The sequence below is a fragment of the Aegilops tauschii genome, chromosome 4, assembly GCF_002575655.3.
Source record: "Aegilops tauschii subsp. strangulata cultivar AL8/78 chromosome 4, Aet v6.0, whole genome shotgun sequence".
In the NCBI taxonomy this organism is placed as follows: Eukaryota; Viridiplantae; Streptophyta; class Magnoliopsida; order Poales; family Poaceae; genus Aegilops; species Aegilops tauschii.
The window spans coordinates 67,603,891-67,616,914 of NC_053038.3; the positions used below are offsets into that span (position 1 = coordinate 67,603,891).

Genomic DNA, 13,024 nt, shown 5'->3' on the forward strand with positions numbered 1-13,024 from the left:
CATAATTCATGAAAGGGAGCGTCGACGGAGGAGTATACTACAGAATTCATGAAAGGGAGCGACTTAGTTTTGGAAAAATCTGTTTTTACGGAGTACGTACCCACTAGGGTTTATAGGGCTCATCTAAAAAACATTCGTTTTTCCGTTTGATAAGTCTCAATTCTACTATACTAGTAGTAGTACCATTACATGTTGGATTTCGAGGTGCATTAGATCACCCGACGCAAGCAGTGTCAAGAGGAAACTAACCAATGCATGTACAAGTTCATGGAAATTTAGTGGTCATTCATGCATTCGTTCTAATTAATGCCTCGGTAAACATAACTTCTTGAGAAAAACGAGCGTACTAATTACTTGTGCAAACTACGAAATTAATTCGACCACTCACCGTCTACCTTGGTTGGAGAGATTTTGAAATTGAGCCATAAACTGGAAATGAGGGAGTAGTAACTTTTGTCTCGATTACTGTTTGCGGCCTTGTATAGATGCAAAATGTATTTTTTATAGTGGCCTTGTATAAGTAAATGGAGGGAGTACTAACCAAAGTACGTAGTAGGGACGAGGAGTAAACGGAGGGAGTAGTAAAATTTTCTCCTCGTGCTGCGAGCCACCGCGCGCGTGGGCGAGGGAGCGGGCGTAAAGGCGTACAGTAGTAGTAGTAGTCACCTCTTGCTGCCACAACCACTTGAAGGTGACGAGGCTACTACAGGCACAATGTCACCTCTTGCTGTAGTGCGTCAGTATCTCTCCACTAACAGTGCAAAAAGCACCTTCCTGCGTAATTCTGGGTTGGTTGTCAAGGTAACCTCGTCCAAATCGCCTACTGAACAAAATCTTCCTGCTAGACAGAGTGATATATCTGTGCTCCAGACACAAGTCCAATCCCTAATGGACGTTGTTTCGGAAACAAAAATAGTGGTTGAGAAATGTCGTCATGATATGAATGATTTTGAAACCAGACTATCAGACATTCGCTTCGTTGTTCAAGAGCAATGGCGGAAAAAAGGTGGAGATCGTGCTGCTCCATCAGATTCTACAGCCTGAAATATTAGCACTCAGGTCAAATGATCTGTGCTTCTATACATTTGATGGTGATTTTATCTGGAAGGACTGTAAACTTTATGCCAACAGGCCTTTTGTTGTATGGTTGGAATTTATTTTGTTGTGATACAACATTTATGATGCTGCCTCAGGCTGCAGTAATTAAGTCGCTATTTTTGTATAGTGTAGGTTTATCTTAGTAAAATGTATTCGGCTGAAAGCTTCGTAGGAGCCCAACATGCCAACATTCGTCGGGCCCATTCCAATTGGGCTAAAAACGATTACGGGCCGAAATTGGCATGTAGCCCACTAAAGATATCTGGGCCTAAATCAGCATAAGCTTTCATATTTTTCTGGTAGGCCAGTGCCCATAGTGGGCCTTTAACAGGCCTAAACATAATTTGGGCCCTCAGTAAAAATAGGCCGTTTACAGGTGTAAATATCTCGAGCCCATAAAAAACATGGGCCTTTAATAGACCGAAAGTGAGATTGGGCCCTGATTGTGCCAAATAACCCACTGGACTTAGCAGGCCGAAATGGTGGCCCATTTACGATGCGGATCTTTGACATGCCGAAATTCGGACGGGCCGTAAATGCGCCAACCTAATACACGGGCCTTTAACAGGCCGGAATTTCGGTCGGGCTAGATTATCGTCATTTTTATATGGGCCGTTAATGGGCCCGATATGACGTTGGACCACATATGGCCCATGGTTTACGTCCGGCGTTAACAGGCCGAAAATGACAACAGGCCGAAAGTGGCCCAAAGCTATAGTGGGCCTCTAACAGGCCGAATGTCAGACATGGCCGAATATGACCCAAATCCTTCACGGTCGTTTATGGGCCAAAAGTTTTGATGGCCTGTAAATGGGCCCAAATGAAGCCGGACCTTTAACAGGCCGGAAATACACCGGGCCGTAATTCGGCCCAATTACTTAGCAGACTATTAACGGGCCAGAAGTGACCATGGGCCGCGTTGATGACAAGTTTAGGACAGGCCGTTGACGGGCCGATTTGACAGAGAATGTTGGGCCTTTAGCTAGGCCGACCCATTATGGTCTGCAGAATCTTGTGGGCCTTTAGCTGGGCCGGCCCATTGTGGTCCGCAAAATCTTGTGGGCCTTTAGCTGGGCCGGCCCATTATGGTCTGCAAAATCGTGTGGGCCTTTAGCTGGGCCAGCCCATTATGGTCCGCTAAATTTTGTGGGCCTTTAGCTGGGCCGGCCCATTATGGTCCGCTAAATCTTATGGGCCTTCGGTTGGGCCGACCCATTTAAACTTTGTGGGCCACTTTTGGGCCGGTCCACGTGTCAACATATCATAGGCCCATCTCGACCGTTGGATGAGTGACACCTGTGCCAGCGCGGAGCTGACGCGTGGATCCGTCAGCCAATGAGAATTTTACACGTGGAAAATCGGCATTGGTCGTGGCTGTTAACGGGTTATCGGATCCAAAATCCGACCCGATAGCTTAACGGCGTTTCGTTACGGTGGATGCCACGTGTCGGTCACCCTTGAAAAAAGCACTTTTGTGACGCGCGATTTATCGTCATGGAAGTGGACACTGCCGTGATGATAATTTTGGCAATGTCATGGAACACTTCTACGATAGCACAGGTATGACTATCTTGATTCTGTCATAAATTTGTCATGGATGTACATGCATGACAGAAAACGCGACCTACTGTGACAAACACGTATCATCACGGAAGTGTATTTTTTTGTAGTGTTGGGGCGCCCCTTGCTGCCCGTCACCCTCTCCCACCTATATATATGGGGGGGGCACCGCTAGAACACACAACATTGATTCCTAGCCGTGTGCGGCGCCCCCTCCACAGTTTACGCCTCCGGTCGTATCTTCGTATTGCTTAGGCGAAGCCCTACGCGGATCACTTCACCATCACCGTCTCCATGCCGTCGTGCTGACGGAACTCTCCCTCAACACTTTGCTAGATCAAGAGTTTGAGGGAGGTCATCGAGCTGAACGTGTGCAGAACTCGGAGGTGCCGTACGTTCGGTGCTTGATCGGTCGGAACGAGAAGAAGTTCGACTACATCAACCGTGTTGTTAAACGCTTCCGCTTTCGGTCTACGGACACACTCTCCCCCACTTATTGCTATGCATCTCCTAGATTGATCTTGCGTGAGCGTAGGAATTTTTTTGAAATTGCATGCTACGTTTCCCAACAATGGCCAGCTCCAAACTAGTACGAGTTGCGATGTGGTATTGTCAGGGCCACACATTTACTACTGGTCTACGCGTGCTGCGACTAGGGTGCTATGACCTCATCTTAGGCTTGGAATGCTTGGAGTCATTGGGTCCAATGTGGATTGACTAGCTGAAGGAATTTTACGGATTCAAGAAAATTGGATATTCTTGAAAAGTCCAAAATAACATAAAAAACAATTGACTCTAGACGTCGAGTTAATAGGTTAGTCTAGAAAACTGATAAAATGGGTGCCAAAAATATACAATTATGACATAAATATAGCATGAAACAAGAAAAATTATAGATACATTTGAGACGTGTTAGAGGCACATGAGAATGTTGATTGGTAAGTATTCCAACCCTGGTTTGGACATGCGTTTTGTAGTAGTGAAAGAACGGTGTTATGCATCCTTTAGGGAAAAATAATAATATGTTTTTAGCTTTCAAGGTTTTTTTGGAAAATCAGCTTTCAAGGGTTAGCAAGGACACAATCATTGAGATATTTTTAGCCTTTTGTTTTTAGCTTTTCTAAGTAAATTGTTTGTGTTTGTAGGTATGACAATGCTATAAAAATATGTTATTTCCCTTAAAACACATAGATAATTAAGGATGATTAATTAGCATATCAATGTTGTTCAAATATGGGGTTCCAATATACTTAGGCATAAATTAATGCTAGTTAATGGTTCCAACTTATTCTAAGTTTTATGGAATTTGTGTTTTCTTAATTTTCTTTCCAATTTATTGGCAGGAAATGAATTTTATGCAATTTTCATACTTTTTAATGGTTTCAAATAGTTGTTCTTCTACTTGATTCGGACAGTACCTCAACATTATTTTGGATTCCAACTATAGAAACTTATATTTTAGATTATAATTATACATTTGAGATAAACACTATGCATGATGGGATATCTCTCTATGTCTGGTCCATATTTATTGCATTAACATTATACTCCACATTGCTGTCTACAGTACTCTACAGGTAGACCTATATATGAGGCTAGAATTTTCTGGCCCGGTGAGGCTAGTTGGCCCTCAAAAGCCAGCTCTACCAAACGCTTATCCTGGCTCGGCAAGGCTATAACCGTTTTTGCCCAGGAATCAAACGTTCCCTTAGTCACAATCATCTTCCACATACTTCGAAAAGGATATCAACATATCATAAGTACCAACCATGGCCAAGAACCATCTCCTCCTCATCCTCCTTGTGGCTGCCTCTGTTGTGGCCTCTTCAGCCACCGTCACCTCGAGCAGCTCCCCCTCTTCAACAGCATACGAGCTGCTGGAGAAGTACGGCTTCCCGCGGGGAATCCTCCCGGAGGGTGTTCGAGACTATTTCCTCCACCCAGACGGATCCTTTGAGGTCTCCCTCCCCGGCGGCTGTGAGATCAATGTCGGGGGATTCACTCTCCGGTACGAAGGAAACGTGCATGGCAACATCCAGTCTATGTTGATTAACGCGCTGACAGGGGTGAGCGTCAAGGTTGCATTCCAATGGGTTAGCATCAATGCAGTTGAACGACATGGTGACCAGCTCATCTTCAATGCAGCCGTGATATCAAAATCGTTTCCTGTTAACAACTTCTCAGTGAGCCCGCGCTGCAACCGAATCCCCGGAATTGCAAAGTAGATTAATGGGTTAGCAACAAAAACATTTGCTTCTTGATTTTGTTAGATCAACGGGCTCAATTGTTACTTGATTCTTGTGGGTTTGTCTATTGTGACTTGTTATGTGTATTTTGCTTCAAAATTATTATCAATAAAATCACAAAACTTACAAAAGGAGTCCCTTTCTATGAAATATTAGGCATAGTTTATGTTACTCCTGAAAAAGGGGTAGCAAATCATGTTCCGGCCCTTTTCACAAAGAAATCACTGAACCATGGAAATGTATACAACATTTCCCTAAAGGCATCTTCAACATGGACCCTTAAAACGGACACGCTAGCCGTCCACGGACCACGTCCGAAAGCGTCTGTGGACATGATACAGGAAACAACCATCCAACCCTACACCTCAAATGCTCGTCTTTGTTAACATAAAAAAGTTAGCATTAACCTTCTGCTAAACAACCTAGCCTAGACTTCCGCCAAATAGTTCATCATGCACAACAACCATCTGCCAAATAGTTGTTCATGCACGAGGCCTTCCGCCACTTCTCATGCACTTTCTGCCATGCTCATGCTCATGCACGCGCATGCACATGCACATGGATGTTCATGCACAACCTTCCGCCATGTCTTTTAATCCTGCAAAATCACCTTCGCCAAACAAAGCAACAAGAAACAACAGCCTTCTGCCAAATCCTGTAAAAAATGAAACAACATGCATGAAAAATGATGGCTTTTGATTGGCCAAACGGATGTCCGAATACCTGCAAACGTCCTACAGGTTTGATTCTGGTTTGCGGAATTTTGGACAAGGGGACACGTCCGTGGATATATACAGGTCCGCATTGGATGAAAAATGCGTCCGGATAGTTCGGTCCGGACCAGGGGCTGGGGCGAGCCCAAGACAAAAATGACCTGGTGTCCACATGTACATCACTTATGTAAAGAAACAGCCAAATGCTATACAAAAAATGACACACTTAGCAAATTAAAATGTATGGCGATAAAAATACTTACCAAAATAAAACCTTCCAGTGGAAATACAAGTCGATTTTATAAAGTTTAAAAATAGTAATGCGTAAATACTCCAAACTAGGAAAAGAAAGATGATAAACAAACCTGAAAAGTCACTTCCAAACTTGGAAGGTCACAATAATTCAATTCTCAAAAAAATTTGTATCGCCATAAAATATAAAAAAAAATCAAATAAACGTGAATAAGTCCCAAATCTTGTAAAAACACAATAATCCAATATGCAATTGTGATATCTTTAAGATTTGAAACCCCAGCCATATTTTTTGTCTCTTGGGAAGCAAATTCTCGAGAAAAAGAGACACACACTTGAAAGAGCTTGAGGGTTTGTCTTGCCGTACTTTTCTCACTCCAGGATCTAGGTGAGTGGGTGATACTTCTCAAACGTGTCTTTAATTTTTGGTTATTTCATATTATTATAAGATCATTTTTAAATACTTTTTATGGCAATTTTTATTTTTTTTCTGGAGTAACTTATTAATTCACTGCCCAATGTCAGTTGTTATTTTCTGCATGTTTTTGACTTTTCAAAAAATCCATATCTACAAAGGTCAAAAAACCCCAGGGATTTAATATGATTTTTTCTAAGACACCAGGATTCTAGAAAGTGCCAGGACGTACGCGCGGGGGGGGGGGGGGGGGGGGGGCACGAGGCTTAGTGGCGCGGACGGGGGGGCACCCACGTGGACCCCTCTCTTCACCGCCTTATGCCCATTCTTTCGCCTATAAATCTCATAAATCGAGAAACCCTTGGTATTATTTTTCTCCCATTTTTTGCGCCTCCGCAAGTTCATGTTTCGAGGAGATCCAATCTGGAGCCCTGTTTCGGCATCCTGCCAAAGGGGGAATCCAAAACCGGAGCCATCTTCATCAATATTCCTGCCACCATGGACATGTGTGAGTAGTTTCCTTAGGACCTTAGGGTCCATAGCAGTAGTTAGATGGCATCATCTCTCCCTTGTGATTCAATACAATGTTTTTGTGAGCTGCCTCACATGATCGGGATCCATATGATGTAATCGGAGGTTGTGTTTGTTGGGATGAGATGAATTGTCACTTTGTGATCAAAGTATTCATTGAATTATATTGAATCTCTTGAGTTTCTTTGTTGTATAATTAAGCAGCTATGTATGATTTCCGATCAATTTGTTGTCTCTGGACAAAATTGATAGGTAGTTCTTCAGAGGACGTGGTGCATAGTAGTGGGTTCAATCTTGCAGTAAATTTGATCCGGTGGCAATAATGGATTGAACATGTATTGTATTGTTGCCACTATGTATAAAACAATGATTTATTTATCACACTTAGATGATAATTTTATTGTCTATATTATGTCATCATGCTTATTGCAATGCTCTGTTTGTTACGAACTTAATACTTTGAGATGCATGCTGGATAGTAGTCTTGTGGTGGAGTATAGTTGTAGATGCAGTTGGATAATGGTCTACATATCACGGACGTAATGCCTATACAAGATTATGTTATGAATGATCATTGTCATAAATATAAACATTACAATTTGATCACTGCACAAGTGTAATTTGTACCACACCAGACTTATCTGCTTGGAGATATGCCACTAGTAAACCTATGGCCCGGGGGTCTATTTTCCATTACTCAAAACATCAAGAAAAATATTATTCTTTGTTGTACCATTTATTTTATTTTATCTATGTATTAGTGAAGGAAATATGCCCTAGAGGCAATAATAAAGTTGTTATTTTATATGTCCTTATTCATGATAAATGTTTATTATTCATGCTAGAATTATATTGATCGCAAACCTAAATACATGTGTGAATACATAGACAAACACTATGTCCCTAGTGAGCCTCTACTTGACTAGCTCGTTGACCAAATATGGTTAAGGTTTCCTAACCATGGAAATGAGTTATCATTTGATAACGGGATCACATCATTAGGAGAATGATGTGATGGACAAGACCCATTCGTTAGCTTAGCATAATGATCGTTCAGTTTTATTGCTATTGCTTTCTTCATGTCAAATACATATTCCTTCGACTATGAGATTATGCAACTCCCGGATACCGTAGGAATGCCTTGTGTGCTATCAAATGTCACAACGTAACTGGGTGATTATAAAGATGCTCTACAGGTATCTCCGAAGGTGTTTGTTGAGTTGGCATAGATCGAGATTAGGATTTGTCACTCCGAGTATCAGAGAGGTATCTTTGGGCCATCTTGGTAATACACATCATAAGCTTGCAAGCAAACGACTAAGGAGTTAGTCACGAGGTGATGTACTACGGAACGAGTAAAGAGACTTGCTGGTAACGAGATTGAACTAGGTACGAAGATACCGACGATCGAATCTCGGGCAAGTAACATACCGATGGACAAAAGGAATAATGTATGTTGTCATAACGGTTCGACCGATAAAGATCTTCGTAGAATATGTAGGAACCAATATGAGCATCCAGGTTCCGCTATTGGTTATTGACCGGAGAGGTGTCTCGGTCATGTCTACATATGTCGGATGTGGGGTTCTGGCAAAACCCTTAAGGTTCGAACTCTGGGGTGCGCGCGAAGTTCTTTCCCTCCTACCGATCTACGCCCTGGCTCACTAAGATCTCGCGGACGAACTCGACGAACTCACAGCACAAGGGACACAAGATTTATACTGGTTCGGGCCACCGTTGTGGTGTAATACCCTACTCCAGTGTGTGGTGGTGGATTGCCTCTTGGGTTGATGATGAACAGTACAAAGGGAAGAACGGCCTCCTGAGGTTGAGGTGTTCTTGTGTTTGGTGTGAGGCGAGGACTCGATGAGTTGGAGACCAGATGCCCCCTACGGTGGTGGGTAGCTCTACTTATATAGGCCCTAGTCCTCTCCCCAAATATTGAGCGGGAAGGGAGCCAACAATGGCGGGCAATTTGAAAGGGGACAACTAGTACAAGCTATCCAGACAAAAGTGGTCTTCGCCTGCAAAAGGCTCTGGTGATGACGCCGTCTTGGGCTCCATGGCGACCTCCGTCTTGGCGTTCTGCTGGTCTTGGTCTTGTTGCACCGATATGGAAACCTTTGCCTGATGCCTCAGTACTCCGCGCCTGCGCCTGCCTCCTTAGCACCAAAGAGGAAACAAGGATGTTGCGCGCGCTGGCGCCCGCCTGGTCATGATCGTCATGGCTCATGTCACGAGAGCCTTGTGAGGTTTGCCCCGCCTTGATATCTCCGCTCCTCGCGAGGCAGCCTGGCTAGGCCGCTCCTGAGGAGGTCTTGCGTCGTCCGCCTCGCGAGGCTTGGCCCCTCGCGAAGGTCTTGAATGCCCTATCGATGAAGATGGGCCATACGGCCTGCTAGGGTAGCCACGCCGTGGGCCGCAGGCAGGCAAGTCTGGGGACCCCCGTTCCCAGAACACTGACAGTAGCCCCCGGGCCCAAGGTGCGCTCGGGCTTGGCTTCGAGGCGAAGCCAAAGGTCAAGCGCGGAGCGCCGTTGGCCCCAAAAGCCCGCGGCCTTGGTCGACGTGTGGCGGTTGATTGGACATGGGTGTCTTCGCTTCCCCACGCTGCCTCAGCAACTGCTCGACCTGACAAAAGGCTGGCGCAGACCGTGCTTGCCTTCATTGCTTCCTCCTCGCCTTGCTCCAGATCCCCTTTCTCGCTCCTCGCCGCCGATACCTCCAGATCTGCTCCGGTCTTGCTCCGCACCTGCGATCCATGGCGCCACGCAAGGTCAAGACCTCCTCGGCACCGGCTTGGTATGAGCCAGCTCTTGAAGCGCCCACCACCACGGAGAAGAGCCTCGCCTCCGCGCGCCTACTGACGGCGGGGGAGAGCAATGAGTGGGGGGAGACGGAGCTCCGGCTTGCCACTGACGTGCCGGAGCCTGAGGGGAGCACCTTCTTCCCCTTCTTCTCGAGCAGCATCGCCATCGGGTTGGTTCCTCCCTTCTCCGATTTCTTTATGAGGTCCTCGACCACTACGGGCTGCAGGTGTTGCACCTCCATCCCAACTCTATCCTCCTCCTGTCCATCTTTGCCTACTACTGCGAGGTGTACCTGGGTGTGATGCCATCCGTGGCGCTTCTGCGCCACTTCTTCTTCCTTCGCGTCAACGATGGACACATCTCCGGGTTGGCCAATTTCGTTGCATCTGGCAAGGCCAACTAAATCTCGAGCACCGGGAAGAGGGCCGATAACATCCGAGCCAAATGGGTCATGATGGACGCCAAGCGTGCCCATCCGCGTTTGGTGTTGCTGACGGAGACGCCCCAGTTCAACAAGGGGTTGCCCCGTGCAGAGCTCGATGATGAGCGGGCGTTGTCTGTGTTGGGGCAGATGACGACCGACCTGAAGCCGGGCAACTTTAAGGCGGCCAAGGTGACAGGAGTCATGCTCCTGAGGGAGTTCTTGACGCTGCGAGTTGCTCCACTTCAGGCGCGCGCGCCCCCCCCCCCCCCCCTATGGAAGCTCGGAGGTGAAGGAGACAAGATCCGCCTGAGGCCGGGGGCCCTGCCTGCCGATGAACTGACCCCTGTTCTGCGCCTCATAGTTGGGGACAACCAGGAGTACTCACCGAGCACCTTCGTTCCTCTGTTCCATCGCAAGGACTGGGAGGAATTCGTCGCCTCCAGGCCAAACTTCGACGCGCGCGGGCTGGTGCCGCCAGCGCCCACAGGAGCCCCCGCAGCACCGAAGCCGGTGGAGGTGTCCTCCGACGAGTCCGGCAGGGGGAAGGATGAGGAGGGGGACTCGGAGGCGACCCTCGAAGAGATGGGGGAAAGCTCCCCCTTGAGCAAGGCTGAAATCCTCTGCGCCCTTCCTGACAACGCCGAGGTCGACGCCCGCCCGGAGGAGGGAGAACTTCCCGTCGTCCCGACGAGGAGTAGGTCGTCACTGATCCCTCGGGATGCTGCCCCCGTCTTGATGCCGCCTGGGGCTGCCTCCAGCCCTCTTGCTGCGCCGTCTTCTGCCCCCGGGATCCGTGCACCTACTTCCTAGGCTCCGCAACTTTTGGGCTTCAAGCTCCCCAAGCGGAAGGTGGAATACGTCGCGATGGATCGGTAAGTGCCTTGTGCTTCGTCTTGTCCCAGCTTGTACTTGTTACTTCCTGACGTTCACCCTTGGTTGCCCAGGCCGATGCCTTTGGCGAAGAAAAGGAAGGAGAATGTGCCGGCCGCGCCTCCCTCCGCGGAGAAAGGAGGCAGCAACACTCGCACTTCCCCAACCCGGTCGCCCTCGCGAGGCCAAGAAGAGCATCGCCGTGTGGAATCAGCCCTCATGCCCCCATTGGCTCCGGAGTTGCCAGTGGCTGGCTCGGCTGAAGAGGTCCCGACTGCTTAGAAACCCGCAGTTTGCCAGGCCTTGGTGACGATGCCGCCTCCTCCCACTGTTGCGCCTCCGCTCCCAGGTTCTTCTGCTTCTGCTGCTGTTCTGGAGCGTGCTCTTTTGGAGATGACCCAGCTGCAGGCAGATCTCCTGAGTGCGGACCCGCGCCTGGTGGCCGGGCGTCTAGAGCTGGCCTCTGGCTGGCCTCACTCTGACTTGGCGGTCCGCGCGACGCTGAGCCAGGCTGCGGCGTCTTCCGAGAAGGAGAAGCAGAGCGCCGCCAACGCTGCACTCGATCGTGAGGCGGCACTGAAGGACGCTAAGGCCGCCCGCGACCGCTGCCAAGAGCTGGAGGACGAGTTGAAGAACCTGCGCGACTAGCATGCCGAAGAAGCACGCGGCCGCCTGGTGAAGGAGGAGGAGATGAAGGCCCGGGAGGACGCCGTTAGGAACCGTGATGCTGAGCTGGAGGAGTTGGGGAAGACACAGGCCGCCGAGCGCAACCGGCTGGAGGAGCTGGAGCGGAAGGTGAAGGCGAGGGAGGCCGATCTTGACGCCAAGGCACGGGTCCTGGCCGAAGACCGCATGGCCTTTGGCGATCTCGAGGAGAGGTCTCCCAAGGCACTGAAGACGCTCTACGAGAACGGCTTGGAGAGGCCGTTGATCACCGACGAGGACGGCCCCACCCTGCCGCTTCCTCCCTTGGTGAAGGCGCTTGAGGAAGTTATGGAGGGTATCGGTCCCATGGCAGAGGCAGAAGCTCGCGTCCTATCTTCAGCTGCATTGACTCGTGTCTTCAGCCACCTGCACCTTCGCGACCCCAGTGCTTGTCTTGACGAGCTGCTGGACCCTGTGGCTGAAGATCACTGCGAAGCCGCCGCCGCAGCCGTGCAAGGTCAGGTGGAGGCCGTGCTGAATAGGTTCCGCGGCTTTGCCTCCGCACCCTTGTCCGGCGATGCCGCCGATCCTGCGGCTGGTGGTGCAGGTGAAGACGTCGTTACCCGGGGAGGAGCACCTTCTGCAGGCGATGGCGGTATCCAGGGGTGACCTGCAGCTGATCTCCAGTTTCGTTCCTTGAATATGCATCAGGCCTCGTGGAGGCGTTAAACTTTCATTTGATATTGTGAGGACAATATTTTTTTAATATTTGCTTCGAGATTTTTGCGATTTCCTTCCTATTTGCTTTGCGTTCTGCGTCGGCAGAGCCCGGCCCCGCGCATACCTCAACCGCCGTTGGGCCAACCGGAGACCAGGACGGACCAAGGAGTGAGGGGCTACGTGACCAGTTAGGCTCCTAAGTCATGATGCTCAGGAGTCCCCCTTGACGCGCAAACAACTTATAGGGAGAGTACGTGTGGATAGATTGATGTTCTACATCGGCAGAGCCCGGCCTCGCGCATACCTCAACCGCCATTGGGCCGACCGGAGACCAGGATGGACCAAGGAGTGAGGGGCTACGTGACCAGTTAGGCTCCTGAGTCGCGATGCTCAGGAGTCCCCTTTGACGTGCAAACAATTTCCATACCTGCCCTCGCCGAGGCCTCGGGAGGGGCGTGCGACGACCATGTCCGGGAGACCAGTTTGAGCGGCATGTGCTTGGGCGTGACCCGAGCACAGCCCCCAGGCCCGGGATACCTGGTTGGGTGGCGTACGCTTGGGCGTGACCCGAGCGCAGCCCCCGTGTCAAGCCCCCTCGCACGGCTCTCTCGAGAGGAGGCGTTGCGATGAGGCCAGACGCTGAGCTCTGGGGCTCCCTGAGGTTGGTACGACCGTGGAGCCGCCCTCAGTTGTTTATCACCAGCACGGAGCATGGTGCTTTCGCTTGTGCACGGGCATAGC

The 13,024-nt window shown here is 49.1% G+C and overlaps 1 protein-coding gene across 1 annotated transcript; it reads left to right on the top strand.

Moving 5' to 3' along the window:
* The first annotated feature begins 4,427 nt into the window (after positions 1 to 4,427).
* Positions 4,428 to 4,883, top strand: LOC109741251 (uncharacterized). The gene has a single exon (XM_020300327.4). The coding sequence runs from the start codon at positions 4,428 to 4,430 to the stop codon at positions 4,881 to 4,883; it is 456 nt and encodes a 151-aa protein (XP_020155916.1).
* Positions 4,884 to 13,024: the final 8,141 nt, after the last annotated feature.

What these genes read in the sequence shown, in the direction of transcription:
- LOC109741251 (XM_020300327.4), top strand. Translation starts at nt 4,428, where the DNA reads ATGGCCAAGAACCATCTCCTCCTCATCCTCCTTGTGGCTGCCTCTGTT.